This window comes from Megascapheus bottae, chromosome 23 (assembly GCF_031878675.1).
Source record: "Megascapheus bottae isolate mThoBot1 chromosome 23, mThoBot2.hap1, whole genome shotgun sequence".
In the NCBI taxonomy this organism is placed as follows: Eukaryota; Metazoa; Chordata; class Mammalia; order Rodentia; family Geomyidae; genus Megascapheus; species Megascapheus bottae.
The window spans coordinates 25,172,113-25,192,854 of NC_143531.1; the positions used below are offsets into that span (position 1 = coordinate 25,172,113).

Below are 20,742 nucleotides of genomic sequence, written 5' to 3' on the forward strand. Positions count from 1 at the left end.
TTTATTGGAGTTATTAGGTTTGGCAAACAATTCATTTGAAAATTAAAGCCTGTTTCTGTACTGTAAACTCCATAAAAACTGCTTATTAAATCCAATACATTTGGTACAGAAACATATAGGCAGCCAATTTGAGAATAGCAGGAATTATTCATTTGCTCTCGCAGTTATAGGAATTAACCAGCTGCATAACTGCTTTGTGGAGAGGACGGGATAAAAAAAGAAAGGATAAAAATCTCTAAAAAATTGAACACAGCAAAATTCAGACAACCAGTTTGTTTAAGGCCACAAACTGAATTTACAGTATATTCTACATTTGCAATTGTCATGTCCCTCACTCCCACCCCCCAGGCAAATACTTCTATATTTACTAGTCTATTCCATTTTTAACTTCCAAATATTCTGTACATATATATTTAGCAAAGAGCATATGCCTAACATTATTCTGACAGCAGTACAGTCAGCATACAATTGTAGAAAGATTACTATGTATATCATAAAGATTAACCTTTACTTAAAAACAAAACAAAACAAAACCACTGCTAAACAGTTTTTAAAATATTATGAAAACCCATGAAGAGAAGATCCAACATGGGCTCAGAACCTGATAAAAACACACTTCAGAAAGACTAACCATGACCATAAAGTGCCAAACATAAAAGAATTTCTTACGACCGTTTTCTAACAGATGATGCGTCCCTGGCTTGGCCATCTCTTCTTTAACTCTACACAGAAGTCCTGCTAAAGTCTGCACTTTCGGTGGTTTTACAACAGAGGGTCACAATGTAAACCAGACAGGTTCTTGATATCAACAGTATGTTACCAAGGCTTCAATTTCTGAATCCAACAGTTGGTCACAGAGGTCAAGTATTACCAAGGCTCCTTCGTCAGCTCCCCTCCGGTCTGACTCATTCATCCTTCAAGTACATGCAAGGCTCAATAGTTTTCAAGAGGCAGAAGCCCGAGGCCATTTAAGACACAGATGAGATGGGGTTATGAGGTGAACCCATCTGGGTAAGAACTTTATCCAGCCACTGGAGAGGGCCATGCAGATGAATCTCAATCCAGCAGGGGGTACTGGTAACATCCTGGCGGTGGTATTCTGCTCCCCAGCCCTAAAAAAAACGAACACAATATATGGGAGGTCATAACTCAGTGGCTCAACTTAAATAACAAGGATTTGTGTAGCTAGAGACTCGACTTAAACATATGGACCTTTCCCAGGTTATGAATTACAGGGTTTGGCTTAGGTGGCAGAGTGCTTGCCAAAGGAATACAAGGCTCTGGGTTCAAACATCAGTATTGCCAAAAGGAAGACAAAACAATAACAAAAAACAATTGAGAATGAAAGTATTCAAATACATCACAAAGTTGTTTTAATAAAGACACTTCTTAACCTTCATATCCATTTCCCATGATCTATTACCATGATGTTATTGCTATTATGACATTCTCATTCCATCATCAAAAAATAAGAAAAAGCTGGGCTTGTAAACATCCCCCAAGCTCGGGCCACAGCCAGGGAGCAGGTCCTGTCATCCATCGTGACAGCAGGCAGCTTGCCCAACAGCTGTGGAAGTTCTAAATTGTGTGCACCAATGAAGTTCCACAGAAATCACCATAACAGAAGAGAGAAGAAATGTTGCGGACACCCGTTCCCGTTCATCCTGGTGTCCTGGAGGGTTCTACGATCAGCTACCTGTGTCAGCCAGTTTGCAAAATGCACATGACTGAGAACTCTGGAAGAAAAAGTTGGTTTGTGAACTACATCTGCATAGGTGTATGGATCGCACCTGCCCACTCATCGACTGCTACATGTAACGTGCAGGTTTATCTTGGCCAGAGAGGAAGGTCTTAAAAGGCAGGGAGTTACCTTTGAAATGAACTCCAACATCCAGCAGTCACTGGCATGTATCAGAACTTCTATAAATACTAGTTTTAGACGGAGTTAAGAGAGTTTCTGATGTGAAAATGTGTAAGCTGTGTATTTAATTTTCCGGAATCACACAAGATAGGCCACGTGATATGTTCTAAACCCTTCCTCCACAATGCTGAATGGGAAAGGAGAAAGCATACAATGTTGCTTTTCTGAAAATAAGGAACACTATTACAACAAGTATGTACTTTATCACCATGAGCAGCGTGTTTCAAGTAAGATTTGTTTATTTGAAACTCTGCATCCTGCTTCTGGCCATGTCCTCTGCCCTCACAACCAGTAAGGATGTGATGTTGATGTTAGGGGCTTTTCCACTTGTGTCTTCTATTATAGTGCTGAAATATCTGCTGAAGGAGTGAAATCGCGTATTTTTTCAATGCAGAGCTTTGCATGCTAAATACATTCTATCACTGTAAAATTGTTTTTAACTTGTTTAAAGCCAATTCTTTTTTTTTTTTTTTTTTTTTTTTTTGCCAGTCCTGGGCTTGAGCTCAGGGCCTGAGCACTGTCCTTGGACTTTCTCAAGGCTAGAGCTCTACCACTTGAGCCTCAGCACCACTTCTGGCTTTTCTCTATGTATGTGGTACCGAGGAATCGAACCCGGGTCTTCATGCATGCTAGGCAAGCACTCAACCACTAGGCCAAACTCCCGGCCCCTAAAGCCAATTCTTAAAGGTGTACAAGGATCAAACTGTTAAAATCGATGGAGTAATCAATAGAAAATGAAGGGAGGGAAGCATTAACTGGGGACTAGTGTTCTAAATTCTCCAAGGGTGACCTTCAGTAACAGACTCACTGAGGACACACAGGAAGCATTACCACAGTCCGCGCCACCCATTCCCACTCAGTACCCTGTAGGCCTGCGGCTTGCAGAAGCAGCTCCATGCCTCGGCTACACAGAGACTCAAGGGAGATGGGCCTGGAAGATGCGTCTCCTGACTCCAGGGCTGTTCTTTCTTACGTACATGCATTCTCTCTCTTCCTCTTCCTCTTCCTCTCTCTCTCTCTCTCTCTCTCTCTCTCTCTCTCTCTCTCTCTCTCTCTCTCTCTCACACACACACACACACACAGATACACTACACATACGTGTACACATACACATAGGGAAATCACTGATCTCATTTCCAAAAATTATCTGAGCCAAGTTCTGGGACAAAAATTACATGGTGAATGTTGATGTCGAAGACGAGAACATAACACACAAGTCTGATCATTAAAAGGGTTTATACAAAGCTCCCTTTACTACTCAAGAGGAACTGTTCAATTTTATTTCAAAAACAGCAGCAGCAGCAGGAGGCCACTGTGGGACTCGGCTACAATGATTCAAAGGCGTACAGACAAATGTTACTCAGGAAAGGATAGCTTTAGTCTAGAAGGTAAGTAACAAAGCGAGGTTCCAGAATGCTCCTCAGTAAGTAAGTACATTATGAATGGGTTAAGCTTCTGGAAAGAGGACAGGAAAGGTGACTGCCTCACCCAAATATGCAATTAGGTGTGTCTCTCGGTAATGCAGGTTGAGAATTCATCCTTACAAATTCAAGACAAGTCAGTTATTAAAATAAGTCATGGACATGAGAAACCTAATTAGATGACTTTATGTATGTTTTTTGGATCCACTCAAGGGGATTGAACTCAGGGCCTGGTGCTGTCCCTCAGGCTTTATTTGCTCAAAGCTAGCACTCTACCACGTGAGCCACAGCTTTTTTCTTTGGTAGTTAAATGGAGATGAGAATCTAATGGGATCCTCAGATCTCACCTTCCTGAGTAGCAGCAATGCAGGTGTGAGCCACTGGTGCTACTTAATTCTTTAATATTTCAGTGGCATCCTCAAAACTTACACTTCTCAGAGGCAAAAGGAGATAGAAAAGAGACAATGATTATATACAGTAACGTTAGCAAGGGTCCTGCTCAGTATTAATCTTTATTAACAATATGAAGTTTACTATAACCACTGGGCAGGGGCTACACAAAAGAAAACACATGAAGTCCTGACCAATGAAAATTTCCACTGTAACAACCTTCTACTTTTATTGCTAAACCAAAGGCAACAAGTGTCACCATCATAAAAGAACTAAAAACAAAGAATGAGCAAAGGAAGGTGTTTATCCAATTGATCTGATAAGACAAGTGTGCATTTTGAGTTAACAGTTTACAACAACTATGATAGGGCCTTTTTTTTTTTCTCTCCTCCTCTGGTCATGGGGCTTCAACTCTGGGCCTGGGCATTGTCCCTGAGCTCTTCAGCTCATGGCTAACACCCTACCCCTTGAGCCACAGCACCATTTCCAGCTTTCTGGTGGTTAATTGGAAATAAAAGTCTCACAGACTTTCCTGCCCAGCTGGCTTTGAACTGTGATCCTCAGATCTCAGCCTCCTGAGCTGCTAGGATTATAGCTTTGAGCCATGAGTACCTGGCTGATAGGGCCTCCTGAATAAGAAAAAACAAAAAAAAAAAAGACACTACAGGTTGCTGCCACTGACATTAAACACAAACCCGCTTATACTCCAATGACACTTTCTTAGTCACTGACATGCTTCTTAACATTTAAAGCTCTTGAAATAATACATATGCAAACGCAGACCAATCCTGACAGAGCAGATTCACTGACAGAGGAAAGCAGAGCGGGTCTAACGAGCAGGGGTAATCAGGGCCCACTCACCTTCACAAAGCTCATGCGTATAGTGCACATTTTTGTGAGCTCATAGACCGTCTCAAAACCATGGTTCACAGACTGTGCCAATAGCTGAGCAAATTCTTGATTGTTGAAAATTTTCAAACTACATCCACTAGGAATCTTGCAGACAGTGGTGGGGTGAAATCCGTGGTGGTAGTTACAGTTCCGACTTTGCACAAAGATGCTACTGTCACTCAGGCATTCGGCATAAACCTCCCCTCCGACATAATAAAGATGAACTCCTGCAGGAAGACAGACCCCACCAGTTAGCTGTCATAGCTGCAGAGCACCCAGGCGGCTTCAACATACAAACAAGGATTTACACGGATTTAAACTTCAGCTACTCGCGTGGGTTTCTCTAAATCCTGCACAAGTGATGAAATCTTAGTTAACACAATATCCCATATCCATGCATCAGTGAGCCTGTCTAGGACATTTGTAGGAATTAACAGAAACACATCTTGAAAAAAGTAACAGAGGACAACAATTTCCATTCTGTAAGTATTTAATGCTTTTTTTGGCCATACTTGAAAGGATATTCTCACTTTAAAAGTATAATAAAACCTTGAAAGCTGAGGGATCCATTCTATACGCATTAATCATCCAAGGTCTTGCGCATTTATTCTGGGGCTAGACTGTCTGGAAAGTGTTAGAAGAAACTGCAGAGTTTCGGGACAGGAGAAAAACTGGAGCGCTCGAGCTGGAAGAAATACTGCTAAAGGCTGTGAGATGCAAGATCTAGGTACAAAACACCAAACTTACTCTAGAAAAAACCCATCCTACTACATGGAACAAGAGTTCACTGAGTTCTGCCTGGGCTAACTTCTTCCTTGAGGCATGAAGGCCAGGAATGTGGGAAACAGGTGATATCCAGCCTTTGGTAGAGGGATAGAAAACAGACTCTCTAACAAAGCCTGGAATTAGGGAAGCTGAGGGTTACTCAGCAGCCATGTGCAATGTGGTTTCTAAACCCACCCTCCTGCTGTACCCTGACCAGCCTCGGATGGCCTGGAGATTTGAGGTAGCATGTTCACACACACATTCCTGCAACAGCTGCACCATGGCTCAGGCAGAAATCCACTTCAAGGTCTGAGATAGACAAAACTACATAAGGGACTCTGTCTTAATTATAAAGATTAGGTATGTTCATTTCAGAAAATTCAGGAAGTAAATAAAAACATAAAAATGTAAAAAATAGCATCACTCCTTTACTTTCACAGGGAAATAACTAAACAATGTGACTCCTGTCCTCAGGCCTCTGTTAAATTTCTTTGCAAACTTAAAAAGCTTTCCGCATGACTGTAGGTATAATAATATAATGGCTCTTCCTCTTAGGGACCGCTGTGCTGATACTAATTGCTATATAAAAACGCCATGCTAAAAAACTCTTAGCAGTATCTTCTGAGAGAGTCCTGGAAGTTAATTACTGGATTGAAGGCGTCTGAGTCATTTTTCAAACAAATGCACAGAACGCTACGCTCGTTATCTATCCACTCCTATTGTCAGTGCACAGGGACTTTGTCACTGCGCTCCTGTGACTAAGACTGAACAAAGCCAGGTTCCCTAATTTACAGCTGAAAAATCACTAACTGCACTTGCACATCAGGGTAGATATTACTAGCCATCTGTTTTCCCCCTAATTCATGATCCCTATTTCTTATCTATTTATTCCACAGAGATTCCAATGTTTTTGCTTCTTTTTAATACATGTACATACAAATAAGAAACAATTTGTCCTATTTCCTCATTATCCCTTTGTCTTACAATTTTATGATATAATTTTACCATAGAGAACTTTAAAATCTTTTAGTCAAATCTCTTAGGAGGTTTTCTGATGTTTTCTATGCTCAGAAAATTCCTGTCTCTCAGATCAAATATTGCATCTTCTTAAAAAGCCACTCTTGGGGCTGGGAGTTTGGCCTAGTGGTAGAGTGCTTGCCTAGCATGCACGAAGACCTGGGTTCGATTCCTTTGTACCACATATATAGAAAAAAAGCCAGAAATGTTGCTGAGGCTCAAGTGGTAGAGCTCTAGCCTTGAGAAAGTCCAAGGACAGTGTTCGGGCCCTGAGTTCAAGCCCAGGACTAGCAAAAAAAAAAAAAAAAAAAAAAACCCATTCTTACCCATTCAGATTCATGAGAAGAGGTCAAGGTTTCTGTCTGTCACACTCAAACCTAACTCTGCTATTATAGCATTGGAAGACCATCGGTTTGTTACACTTCACTTAACATGAAATTTATAAGTGCAGTACAATCCAAGTTTAATTTATTGAACTGTTCTGTCTAGTTTCACAATATTTTTTATTAACTCTAATGTCAAAAATGTTTTATTCTTTTATTTAAAAAATGTAGCTAGCCCCTCGTTTATGCTTCCCAGAGATATTCAGAATAGGTTAGCTAACTTTCACAAAACAATGTAGTGTGTGGTTCAGTTTGTTTTAAATTACAAATTCAACGAGGCAAAATTAATACCCATTTTAGGGGCATTCACAATCTTAAGCCATTACTTTAAGGGGAGCAGTCGATTTGTACAAGCTTTCTTCTCTCTTGTTAAAACCGGATTTTCTTCAGAGTTGTCACAGAAGGAAGGTTCGCAATGTCTTTAACACATTGAGATCTTCTATTGCCACTGGGAACGGGATTCTGCATCTGCTGTATTTTCTAGCTAGGAGGAGGGGCATGCAGAATTTCTTTTAATTGACCACTTCTTGGGTAATACATAGCTTGTCCACGGTACTGGTGTGAGAAAGGAAGGGAATAGCAACTCATACACGCTAGTACCAGTGTAAACTAATAAAAGCTTTCTGAAATGAAAGACCACCCTGGTGAGTAAGCTGGTGAAATATACGAGAGCTTCTGGCCTAGTAATTTCCCTTCAAGAATCTATCCCCAAAACAACCAATTTAGCCAATACATCTACAAGCACTGACCATCTTGGCTCCCTTCCGTTACCTATAATTCCACACATGAGTGGGCCTCCCAGCATCTGGAATGATTTAAAGAAACACGGTTTCCAGAATTCCTCCTTCCCTCCCAATTTTTAAGAGGAAACTATACAATGGCTTTTTTTATTGTGTTGGGGAGATCCTCACCTTCAGAATTTGATGAAAACTATGTCCTTCCATTCCAAAAAGTATTATTCAGTGGTAAAGTTTTCTATTGCCCCAAACAGAAAACAGTGACGACATACAATTGAGGGGTCTACAGTCTATGAGATAGCTACGTGTCCCCGCATTTCCTGATGAAACGTATCGCGTCTTTTTTCTCCCTTTAACTAAATGAAGGAAATACCTATTAGAGCCTACTTTAAGACTGGTTTTCCTCTTCAGTACTTTTTTACCCACTGTGGGGCTTGAACTTAAGGCCTGGGTGCTGTCCCTGCTCACGGTTAGTGCACTCTAATACTTGAGCCACAGTACCACGTCCAGTTTTCTGGTGGCTAACTGGAGATCGAGTCTCACAGAGTTTCCTGCCTGGCCAGGCTTTGAACCAGCATTCTCACATCTCAGCCTCCTCACTAGTGAGGATTACAGGTGTGATCCAACGATGCCCAGCATCTCTGATTAAATCTTAAAAGTTTTATCTTGAATGCCTTCTAAGCACTAATTAAAAAAACACATTATTTGTCCACTGCTCTAAACTTCACAGTAGTCTATTAACAAGCAAACAGAATAAAACAAAACAGAAAGAAAAACCTTTTTACTCTGGGAATAATTTCAAACCTCGGAAAGGTTTGCAATAGGATCAAAAATAAAGAAAAGGAGAGCCCGGAGTGGTGGCTCACGCCTGTCGTCCTAGCTACTCAGGAGGCTGAGATCTGAGGATCAAGGTTCAAAGCCGGCCCAGGCACTAAAGAACATGAAATTCTTTTTTTTTTTTTTTTTTTTTTTTGCCAGTCCTGGGCTTGGGCTCAGGGCCTGAGCACTGTCCTTGGACTTTCTCAAGGCTAGAGCGCTACCACTTGAGCCTCAGCACCACTTCCGGCTTTTATCTATGTATGTGGTACCGAGGAATCGAACCCGGGTCTTCATGCATGCTAGGCAAGCACTTTAACCACTATGCCAAACTCCCAGCCCAGAACGTGAAATTCTTATCTCCAATTAACTTCTAGAAAATGGGAAGTGGGGCTTGGCTCAAGGGTAGGGCGGTAGCCTTGAGCTGAAGACTCAGGGACAGCACCCAGGCTCAGAGTTCAAGCCCCATGACCCACAAAACAATAAAATAACATTAAGTGGGCCTGTGGACACTTCCCAGGATGCATGTAAGCTTCTTAAATAGCTGCAGCCGCAACACAGCAATACCAGTAAGTCTCCTGTTCACATCCGGATTTGGCCACTAACCCTTGCTACATGTCCTTCACAGCATTTTACCCCACACCTCACAGTGAAGAAATAGGTCTAGGCCAAACATCCCTTTGCTGCTAAAGATCTCACATCTTCCCTTTTTTTTTTTTTTTTTTTGCCAGTCCTGGGGCTTGAACTCAGGACCTGAGCACTGTCCTTCAGCTTTCTCAAGGCTAGCGCTCTACCACTTGGGCCATAGCACCACTTCCAGCTTTTTCTGTGTATTTGGTACTGAGGAACCCAACCCCAGGGCTTTTGCATGCTAGTCAAGCACTCTACTGCTAGCCCACGCTTCTGGCCCCATTCTTTTGGCAGGCATTCTTCAAGAATGCGGTTACTTCTTACTCTCTTCAGTAGAATGTTCCTCCATCTGGGTGTGTGATAGTAAGATTCAGATGTCACTCTGAGCAGGAATTCTGGGAGTGACATCATCCCCTTCTCAGATCATGCACACCATCTGGATGCAGATGACAGCCACTGGTCTCTCACTAATGATGCTGATCGGATCCCCAATCAATCATATAATTACAAGTGACGTAACTTCTACCCTGTGTAATTATTGCTTTTTATTCTCTTTTGCAAGGAATAGGTAGTTGGGTGAAGAAACATTGAAGACTATGCAAATACCTGATTCTCATAAACATTTTTTGCTTTGACAGACCCAGGGTACAGTGGCACATTCCTACACTCTGAACTACGAGGAAGACAGAGATAAGAAGGGACCATGGTTCAAGGCCAGTCGGGAGAAAAAGTTAGTGAGACCCCACCTTAACCAATAAGCTGGGTATGACGGCATATATCTGTCATCCAGGTGGTGAACCAGGCACAAATGGGAGGACCCCCCCTCAAATAACGAAAGCAAAACGGGTCTGGGAAGGGAACTTGAGTGGGGCAGTGCATGCCTATCACGTGGAGAGGCCCTGAGCTCCAACATGAGCAAAAACAAAACACATCCACCTACCTGGCTGGCTTCATCCCAACACGATGAATTTCCAGTTCTAGTACTCATTCTATACTTCAAGCATTCACCTCACCTTACTCTTTTTGGTACAAATACATGAATTATTCCTTTCTTTTGGAGACAGGAGCTGAAGTTCATTATTCTCCTGCCACTGCCTCCCAAGTGCTGGGATTGCAGGCGCACATCACCATGTCCAGCAGTCCTGATTCTCAATGGTTTAAAATTCATTACTGTAATTACAGTCGCTTCTTTGGACCTATCTAGAGTCAACCTTCCAAAGATTGAAATCTATTTTATTTTACTTTTTTATCTATTTTTTATTAAAAAAAAAAAGACATGCTCAGTGTTGAACATATACAGGCGTTTTTCCCCTACACAACACGGTATGACATCTAATTGCAGAGCATTTACACTGTATTAGTTCTAAAGCATCCAGAGGGAATTGGACGTGAACAGGGGATGTGTGCAGGTTGTAGGAAATACCTCATTTTATTTAAAGGATCAAGCATCCACGAATCTGTATCCCGTAACAAACCTCTGGCACACCAACAGACCACTGAATTTTGGTGAGGCAGTGAGATGACGTCTAGCCAGACTGAGAGCTCCTTTTCAAAAAGTCAGTGGCTGCCATACAGCTCATTAGTAAGGTGCTTATTAGTGTGCACAGAGCCCTGGCTTCAGTCCTTGACACTGTAAAAACAAACAACTAAAGCACCCAAACAAACCACTGATTGGAAGAACTTATGAAAAAGACTAATTTGAAAAATATTTCAAACTGCAGGAACTGCACATTACCTGGTTTGCCACACTGATTTGCCACGGCAATGACTGTGTCACCCCTGGGGACACAGGAACCCAACAGATAAGCATTTGGAAGAAGACTTGCCTTTTCCAATATGTCGCCTGGTGTTTTCAATCGTGGAATTCCGGTTAACGTTGGAGAGGAGCCCGAGACAGAAGCGGTTCTTATTGTTGGAAGGATCAGTGAATCCATCTACCAACACACTGGTGGAGGAGGCGTGGAATGCTTCCCCCACGCGATTGTTGAGCTCATAGTAGACAATAGAGCACCAGTGTTTTGGTTCCTCATAAGCAACAGCCTGAACATCTGCAAGAAAGAAAAGGTTCTATCAGCCCAGGTCTATGCCTCTGGCTCAGCTCTCAAAACTGAAACTGCTTTGTGAAGTTGGCTCAGCATCATGGGAAAAAGATGCAGAAGGGTGGCTGGGATCATAACATACGCAGTGTCTCTGTGGTGTTTAATGCAGGTTACTTTACTAAGGGTTGCCTTGTGCTTTATTTGGGAAACCATTTTTTCTAATGATTGTCAGAGAACCCAAAGCACCAGCCAAACAAGTGCTTGCTGAATGCTCCTTAAGATGCCGAGATGGACACTGCCCTGACACAGACCCTGCTCACCAGCCAAAGAAACGCAACAGGTGACAAGTGAGAAAACAGGCCTGAAGACAGGCCGAAAGGGCTGGCATTAAGGAGTCTTGTCTGGCAAAGCCTTGGTATAACTACACTTTTTCAAAGTAATGAGTATGAGCTTTTAATTATTGATAAGAAGCTACTTTCCTTCGTAGTAAGTTGCCAATGGTGATGGCAGCCTCAGTTTTGCTCCAGTTCCGTGTTTCAGGAAGAAATCCTGCCAGCTGGCCACTCTCACAGAATGAATCATATCTCTCCCATCCAGATTTCATGCTAACTTCCTTATATTTGCTTTAAGTTGTGCAGAGCAGGTGTGTTTTGTCTCTCCATTCCCAGAATGGGCCAACAATGGAAATTACCCAACTTTACTGACAGGATGCAGCTTGTTACAGTTAAATCTCTTAAGGCTAACAAATCTCCAAACAGAATATTTCTTTTAAACACTTGTAACTAAAAGGTTTTAAGATAAGTTCCTTCTGTAATAAAAACTCTTGCACCACTGCTTTAGATGTTTCTGGAACATAAACCATAGTATTTCCAGCGTACTCGGATACAGCGATCTAGGTTTAGGAAGTTTTGGGTGGACACACCATCATGAAAACTGAAAGGAAAGCCCCATCGGGACACTGTTTGAGGAAAAAGAAATGTGGTGTCCTTAAACAGCAGTCCATGAACACTACACTTTTGAATTTGGTAAAGAAAATAATTACTTAAAACCATGCACATTTGCTTTTTCATATACTTAAGTAGGTCAGTTGAAAACTCACTGCTTTCCCCAACTCTTCTCCATCATCTGGTCTACTTCAAAGAGACAGCTTCTAGTAACTTATAAGTGTCAAATCTCGAGGAAGGCTGCCACATCCCTAATGGGACTGGTCAAAATACTATTTTTATCTAGGTTAGAAGCTGACAAAAGTTTTTTGGGTTTTTTTTTTCCCCCGCTGTAAAAGGACAGAAAGATTTTTGTGGGCCATATGGTCTCTATCACAATGATCCTAACTCTGCCTTCTTAGCACAAAAGCAGTCATAGATAATATGGAATAAATGACATAGCTATGTTCCAATAAAGCTTTACAAAAACAGGCAATGTGCTGAATGGACTGTGGGCTGTTGTTCGACCTTTGATCTAGGAAAACCACCAAAGGCAACAAAAAGAGAAAGCCAACATTCCTTCTTTTTTTTTCCTTACAGGTCCTGGTGCTTGAACGCAGGGCCTGAGCACTGTCCTTGGGCTTTCTCGCGGCTAGAGCTCTACCACTTGAGCCACAGCACTGTTTCCAGCTTTTTTTTGTTGTTGTTCTATGTATGTGGTACCATATACTAGGCAAGAACTCTACCATTAGGCCAAACTCCCGGCCCTTTTATGAAAATATTAGTTGATTATAAACTTACTCTAACAAGGTAAACTTTCCCAAAACTGACATCTTAAGCTTAACAACACAGTCACAGGGGCCACACCAGGCCCCTTCTTTTCTGCTAGCCTGCTCTACAAACATGAATTCCCAAAGTAAATGAGGTGGATTATTTTTCCAATCAGAGTCTATTTGCTGGCTTGTAATTTTATGTTTGAGGGGATATTCTGGAGATGACCAGAAATGACAGTGAAGATTTTTTTAAAACTGATACAAAATTTTAAGTTTGCCAAGTGCCATGGCTCACACCTATAATCCCAGCTACTCAGGAGGCTGAGATCTGAGGATCGTGGTTCAAAGCCAGCCTGGACACTAAAGCTGATGAGACTCTCATGTCCAATTAATCACCAGGAAACTGGAAGTGGCCCTAGCTGTGGTAGACTGCTAGCCTTGAGCTAATGAGCTCAGGGACAGCAACCAAGACCCACAGTTCAAGCCCCACTACCAACTCTGTTCATTCTGTAGACAGAGCTCGGATGGTGGAGCACCAGCCGAGAGCACTTAAGAGCTGGCACCCTAGTACCAGAAAGCTGTACATTCTAATTATGCTACACGTCTAAAAAAAGGTTCTTGTTCACCACTGATATTTTAAAATAATTTGTGTGGGGGGTTTAAATTCAAATCCTCATGCTTGCCAGGCAGGTATGCTAATGAACAAAAAATTGCGAGAGAAAGCGACATTTAGCCATATGAACTTTAGGTTCTTAAAAAAAGGAACACGTAAGTAGCAACTGTTGTTACCTCCTCTGTTGATTTCCGAAGGCAGTGAAGGGGCCATCATATTTGTGTCCATTGGCTGAGAGCCGTCTTGTGTCATAGGGTCTTCAGGGGGCAAGTAAGCAGGTGGCGGGGTGTCGGCTGTAAAGTTTCAGAGGGTACAGATTAAGTTGCCAGTTTAATCAGAAGACTGGGTCTATGTACATTGATGGACAATTTCCAACAATCACAACCTTCCCTGAACCTTACGGTTTCATTGTCAATTCAATGGGAGGAGAAGCAGCACCAAGGGCTAGTTCCAGAAGGCGACTGCCTGTCCAGGACCCAGTTCCAGAAGGCGACTGCCTGTCCAGGACCCAGTTCCAGAAGGCGACTGCCTGTCCAGGACCCAGTTCCAGAAGGTGACTGCCTGTCCAGGACCCAGTTCTGGCACTGTCTGTCTATCCAGGATCATGCCATTTGGCAGTAGTCGGAAGGGGATTAAACTCACAGAGTTGTCTTTGAGAAACCACTGCATTTCAGTTTCATTAGTGGATTGCAAGCATCTAAAGCTAACCAGGACTACTACTACAAAAAAAGAGCTTTCAAGGTCTCTTATACTAATCCACTTGGTTTTCAGGAATTTACCAGACAAGTTTCATTACAGCCTAGCGATATAAACTGCTAATTTCCCACAATTCTAAACAATCATCTCTCTCCATATTTAAATAACCACTAGGTTTTAAATCTCCAGTAGCAGAATGATAGGAACCAAGTCACTTTCTCAGCTGCCATTTATCTTAGAATTTGTAACTTTTCTTCTGAAGAACACATGGCCAGAGGCAAACAAGAGCCAACAATATGACTACTGAAACAACAAACATCAGTGCAAGTCTCACACAACCCAGGGCAGGCTGAAGCCAAGTTCATTCCTCACTGGTTGTCACGAGCCTGTCCAGTATGATGGTGTGGTGGGGACACAGCTCTACCTGAGGGACTTGTGAGTGCTAGGGTATGTATTCTGGGCAATGGTCAGTGAGGGCTTCCCAGCAGCCCCCCACTGACCCCCACTAAACCACTGTCCAACCCTACTGTCCAGCTGTTGATGAGCATAACTGAAAACAGAGGGACAGGACTGCAGGGACTCTCTCTTCTCCCTTAAATCAGGCTTCTTCCCTGCAGCTTGTGGGGCCGACTCTACTTCACCGCAGCCAGGGAAGACAGAGTCTCCTCTGGGCCCCAGGTAGGGGCCTACCATCAAGCTGGTGAGCATCTTCTGGGCAGGTTTAGCCCAGCGGGGCTTGGCCTGCTATTCCCAATCAGTGCCTCCTCCTTCCTTTTCCAGATCTCCTCTACGTGGCCAGTGCCTTAGTGCTCGGCACTCACGGACAGAGTGCAAACACAGGATGAGCTGCCACTGCGCTAAAGTGCCTCAAACCTAACTATCTCGCACTGACATGTCCATCAAACCTAACTGTTCTACACTCACACGTCCATCAAGCACAATGGGTTGAAGGGAGTGGGGTGTACAGGAAATGCCCCAATACAAGCAGTTTTGATTTTTAATCTACTTTTCATGATGCATAACAGGCAGGCTTCAAAGGGAATGATAAGTACATTTAAAAAAGGAAGACATTTCAATTGTGAAGACTCAGCACTGACGCTGAATTCAAATATGAGAGTGTGACTATAACGCTACCTCTTATGCTTTGTTTCACATTCCCCCAAATTTAGTTTTAAAAACACTTTTAGATTGTCTAGTCATATTCCCTCCCCAAATGAAAACACATTTCAAATGCATCATTGTTAACAATATCCTTATTGAGTCCTGCTGACTAGAAAATTGGCACTAAGTTGCCTTTTAACGAGACACTTATATACAAACCTAAAATTTGAAAAACATGTTCTCATTGATCCTTTATTTTGATAACTATCAGGTCTAAAAAAGGAAAATAACTGCTTTTTGTCTGCTAAGTTAAACACGCAGCTGGTTTGCAGTACTTCTGTTGCAATCCCTTTGTTGGTAAAGTATATGTTACTTGGGATTACATCATCATCTAAGTGAATTTAATTAAATGGGGTGGGATCCCTTGGGACTATCTTTTCCGGGGTTGCATTGACAGCATGGCTGTTCCTGCCTGCAATGTTGCTAATCAGGCTGTTCCTCATAACCACAATATGATATACAATATTCTTCTCTTTTATCAAGAGCAAAGACTGTCACAGTTATGCCACTCCCAGAAGCATGCAGCTGTTTCAAAACTAAAAAAAAAAAAAAAAAAAAAAAGGAAAATGCAGTGTATTTAAGCATCTGTGCATGGCTCCCGTCTTTTCCTTCTACAGTGGAAAGTACCCAGGGCCCCGGCGTGCCCTCCCCACTCGGCTGACCCGTCTCCCCAAGGCACCGCCTGGTTTGAACTCCCCTCCTTACCTGGCATCTGGAAGGGGCTGCCTGGGTCCGAGCTGGTGGGAGAGTGAGGATAGGTGCTGCTGCTCCCAGGAGAGTTTGGGTAACTGCTATTGGGAGAATGGGGAAATGGGTGGCTGTTGGGTTGCTGGAAAGAATCCGGAAAAGTGGCATTGAGTGGCATGTGTGGCTCATTCTGCCCCAGGTTACGGAACTGAGCAAGGAGGCTGTGTTGGGGATTGTACTCGCTGTGTCTTGGAACCAGCACTGGAGGGAGAACTGGAAACACAAAGACAAAAGGGGGAATGGTGAAAATTGGTTACAAAAACACTGAAGTGTAATCTGTGATGAGATGATAAGTTACCCGAGCTCTCCCCTGCCGTCAACTCAAATAAAAACAACCAGTGTGAGAACAGGTGCAATTTCTCCAGAATTACAGACGACACATGTCAGAGATCCAAAGTAATGACCGAGAAAAGCCTGCAAAACATACTCCTTGGGTTAAAGATGTTTCTACTGAGTAAAAACCAAAGGCATGGTGGTAGATGCCTGTAATCCCAGAACTCAGGAGGCTGAAGCAGAAGGAACCTCATTCAAGAATAGCCGGACTACACATCAGGATTTTTGTCTTCAAAAGAAACAAGAACTGTATCTCCACTGACAATTCAACTTTCCTACTAATTATCTAATGATAATTTAATAACAGGAATTACCATGGTTTAAAAATGATACATTTACCTGTTTTAACACAAAAAAAGCAGCTGAGGAGGTAAACACCATGATTAACGAATTACGAAGTGGGATGTTGTATCCTGTCTTGGTGGCCAGATTTCAGGAGGCTTAGTTCTCTAAGGATCTTAAATATGTCCACTTCTCAACAGCTACATCTGGCCAACTGAAAACTCTAAAAGTATGAAGGCCCAAAGAAGTGGACACCTAGAGAGAAGCAAAGCCAACTTGTCTCTCCTCAGGCGCTATACATGTTAAGAACATAAGGATTTGGAGTCCAGCACAGTCACCCACCTCCAGACTCTACATTAGAGCCCCGCCAGGTTAGACCCTGAGGTTCCTGCCAGAGTCCCCAGATGGCTCTTTCCAGTGACAAAGGCCATGAAAACTCCACTGCTTCTGCTCCTCTCCCCATTCTGGTTATGTTTTAAAAAAAAAAAAAAAAAAAAGGTTCATTTTGAACTGCATGGGAGAGAAGATACTTGCATTCCATTTCTGGTTTGATAGGTAGGACCCCAAGATACTTTCCTACAGAAACAATACTTAGTGATGTCAAAAATCCCCTTTAGCGGAGGTTTTCCAGGGAATCTACCCAGGACATACCACTGCCATTGGAAAATATGCTCTTTGGAGGTTGCGTATGACCTCGTTTTTTAAGGTCTCACGTCTTCTTGGGTACCGGCCTGAGCTGCCTCCCACTGTCTTGTCATTCCTGGGGTCACTGCAGTGTACCCTGTGCTCAGGTTCCTGCCACAGAAACAACCTGGGGAACTCTGTTCTGGGCTGGCCTGGAGCCTCCATGCTGCTGTTCTCAGCCTCGCAGACAGTTTACAACCAATATGACTTTCCTTCTCCTTACCGAGCAGGGGGCTTGATACCCTTGAGGGTAGAGCTGGCTTTATCCTTCCATATCACCTAGTATCTGACACAGAAACATCCTTTACTTTCCATGTGTTTTTCAATTCATATGTGCATGAACTACTCTACTGTTTTCCTGACCTGTTTCCTCTAAGTTGATGACTATAGAGCAGTCTTTCTCAGATTCCCTATACCTGAACCGGCAAGATCTTTGTTTATAAAGGCAGTTAATTGTAGCTCATCAAGGTATAATATCAGAACCTCTGTAACTGTCAGTACAGCCTAGTGAACGAAGAGCCTGGCACACCAGGCGCCAGGTTTTCTTATCTTAGCAATGTCACTGGGACTTCTACCTTACGACAGATTTCGAGGGATGATCTTTTCCCCCTCGAAGGCTCGACAGCATCATCCCAATTCTCAAGCGGCAGAGATTTAAACAAGAACAAGGAAAAAAGGCTGTGTGGCCTTATTGGGCACTGGGTTTCTTTGGCCAGCAACATGAGAGGCTGGAAGAGTGCTGGTTCTTGTCTGGGTGGCCTGGGGTCCTTGCCCTATGAACTCAGGCAGCACAGCACTTGTCTGGGATTTGACACAGGGATAACCAATCAAGCGCGCCTTCACACACCATGCGAGGAGGAGGGGAGGTTCCCCAGAGCCCATCATACACCGCAGAGCCCATCATACACCGGGCCCTCTTGCTTTCACTGCTTCCTCCCCTTATCCCAATTAACCTCCACAGAGGAAAGGTGCAACGGTATTAGAGACTACAAAAGTTGTTGAAGAAGAGAAGCCCTCACCTTATTGGGGGAAAAAGAGAAAAAAAGAAATCCTCGGTAGTGTACACACCAGAGAACAGAGATTGGTTTTAGTTTTAGAATTCTGCTCAGCTGTTTACCATCCAGTTTTCAGGGGCAATTTAGTTGTGAAGGCTCACTTTTGTAAAAATGGAAACAAAAAGAATGTCTCCTGAATCTTTTTACTTAGTAGTTATATAGCGCTTACATATGCCAACTGTTATCCCAAGACATCCCAAATATTAACTCATTCCCCAAACCAACTGTGATCCTAAACGCTGTTGTTTCTGCAACTTTATGAAAGTGGAATTTGGGGAGCACTAAGATTACATGACTTGCCTAAGAACATCTAGCCAATAACCAGGATTCACATCTGAGCAAGCTGGCTCCATAATTCAGGCTAAGGGCTGCGGTGCTAAGGGGTTTCGGTGCTGCATGATTTTAACACCACTCTTGAGCACTTGGATAGGGACAGGGGCCACACTAAGGGAAAGCCCCAGCTGCTGCCTAATCAACTGACACTTTGATACCTCAGGCGTTGCTTAATGCGTTGCTAAATTAATTACAGTCAGCTTATTTTGAGTTCAAATTTGATTCTGTGAAACATGTTCCATCAAACTGGTTATGTAAATATCATCACTGATTAGTGGGAAATACAAATAAAGCTCTTTAAAGACAACACACAAGTGCAGAATGCCCAGTTTACCACCAGCAAGCCAGGTCTACAAGGTTGGGGTGGACGAGGATTTCACACCACCTGCTCTCACCACTAGAAACTCTGGTTGCTTGGCCCCTTGCCCCTTCTTTTGGATTTTTGTCTGTCTGGTTGTTTTTGGCCGGTTCTGGGGCTTGAACTCAGGGTGTAGGCGCTGTCTCCGAGCTTATTTTGCTCAAGGCTAGTGTTCTACCACTTGAGCCACAGAGGCCTGTGGGCCCCTTCTGGTTTCTTCTGTCTGTGTGGTACTGAGGAATGGAACTCAGGGCAGCACTCTACCAGTGGGCCACGCTCCCGGCCCCAGACCCACTTTTTCTGCGAGGCAGTCACACGTGAAGCAGCCTGGGCTTTCATCTGAATCCTGGCTCTCCAGTTTCAAGTCGGGCGACAGCTTTACTCAAACTCTGCATCCAGGCAGCCTTGTGGCCCCTGCTGCTTAGAGCTGTGGTCAGGATCAACGAGACTGTGTGTGCGGGCAGCGGCCAACAGTGCCCACCGCACAAAGCACAAAAACAAACCGTTTCATCAGTACCGTTTTCACTGTACTGCCTATCATTCAGTTCAGGCTCCGTTCTGAACATCTGCTTAGTGACGATGTGTCCCTTGCAGATTTCATTTTTAGTCTAAGAAAGACATACAGAGAAACTAAGCACCTTTATCCTGAGTGCATTAGTGTGCAGGGACTTTTCACATAGATTGTGTTTAGGAGTTTAATCTTCCACAACCTGGGAAGAGCTATAATCACCGCTTCATTTCATAGTGAGCAAACACCAACTCGAAGAGGTGAGGGGGTCAGGTCAAAGTGCTAGAATTCAGTGGAAGCCATCCAGCCTTGAATTCTGTTCATATTTTAACCCTTCTCCTTTCAATGACTTTTTCTGTCCTGAATTTCAAAAGACCATAAGAGCTTGTCTCAATGTCTTGCCTATGTATTTAATATCATCAGGGTTGCTGGTTTGTAAGCCATCTCTGTCCTAAGTACTGTTTGATATCTGCCTGACACACCAGCATACACATTTAATGTCGGGAACTTTTCAGGCACTCAAAGAAAAATACTGTCACAGAAAAACAAGTACAGCTGACTGCTACAAAGCTAGCTAGATACAGTGAATGAGGAAACAAAGGAAAATACACAGGCAATTTCACTCTGTGTCCTATGTGTGTTTAGTTTCAGTTTACACGAAGCGGCTCAAATCTCCTTATAAAGGCATTCTCTTCTTTCACTTCGTTCTGCGTGGAGATTCCAGACAGGCGAGCGTGAAGACAAGGGCTTTCGGGTGTGGTGTGACTAGAGTGCCAGACCTCCACTTCCTTAAGACACCAGTCCCTCCTGGGGGTAGTGAGGTGGTGATGCGATAGACGGCAGGCCTGGGTTCCATCCCTAAGACCTGCTAGGATTCCAAAGCAGAAAAGCACACGGAACAATGGGGGAAGCCAGGCGCAGGTGTCTCATGTTTTGGAATCCTACTTGGAAGGCCGAGACTGGAAGGATCACAATTCAAAGCCAGCCAGAGGGGAACAGGTTTCAAGCCTCTTCTCTAGGAAGAGCTGGAGGTAGTGTTATCCTAGCTATGACAGGAAGCCCCACAAAGGTGGACTGCAGGCCAGGACTGCATTAGAGCAAGAAGCAAGACTTGATCTCAGAAACAGCCAGTGAGGAAGAGGGCTGGAGATGTAGATGAATGGCAGAGTAGCTAGCAAGTGTGAGTCCTTGAGATAAAAAGAACCTCAATGCCACCTAAAAACAAAAAAAACAACTAAAACTAAAAACACACACAAAATGTTTGTG

General features: G+C 43.3%; 1 protein-coding gene across 1 annotated transcript in view; it reads right to left on the reverse strand.

Moving 5' to 3' along the window:
- Nucleotides 1-638: 638 nt before the first annotated feature.
- The window catches only part of Smad1 (SMAD family member 1), a 45,404-nt gene continuing 25,300 nt past the window's right edge, over nucleotides 639-20,742 (reverse strand). Inside the window, exons 3-7 of the mRNA XM_090356888.1 lie at nucleotides 15,882-16,136; nucleotides 13,496-13,612; nucleotides 10,798-11,019; nucleotides 4,594-4,850; nucleotides 639-1,112 (exon numbers count right to left, since the gene is read on the reverse strand). Coding sequence (XP_090213014.1) covers nucleotides 969-1,112; nucleotides 4,594-4,850; nucleotides 10,798-11,019; nucleotides 13,496-13,612; nucleotides 15,882-16,136 — 995 coding nt within the window. The 3' untranslated portion in view covers nucleotides 639-968. The remainder of the gene's footprint in view (nucleotides 1,113-4,593; nucleotides 4,851-10,797; nucleotides 11,020-13,495; nucleotides 13,613-15,881; nucleotides 16,137-20,742) is intronic.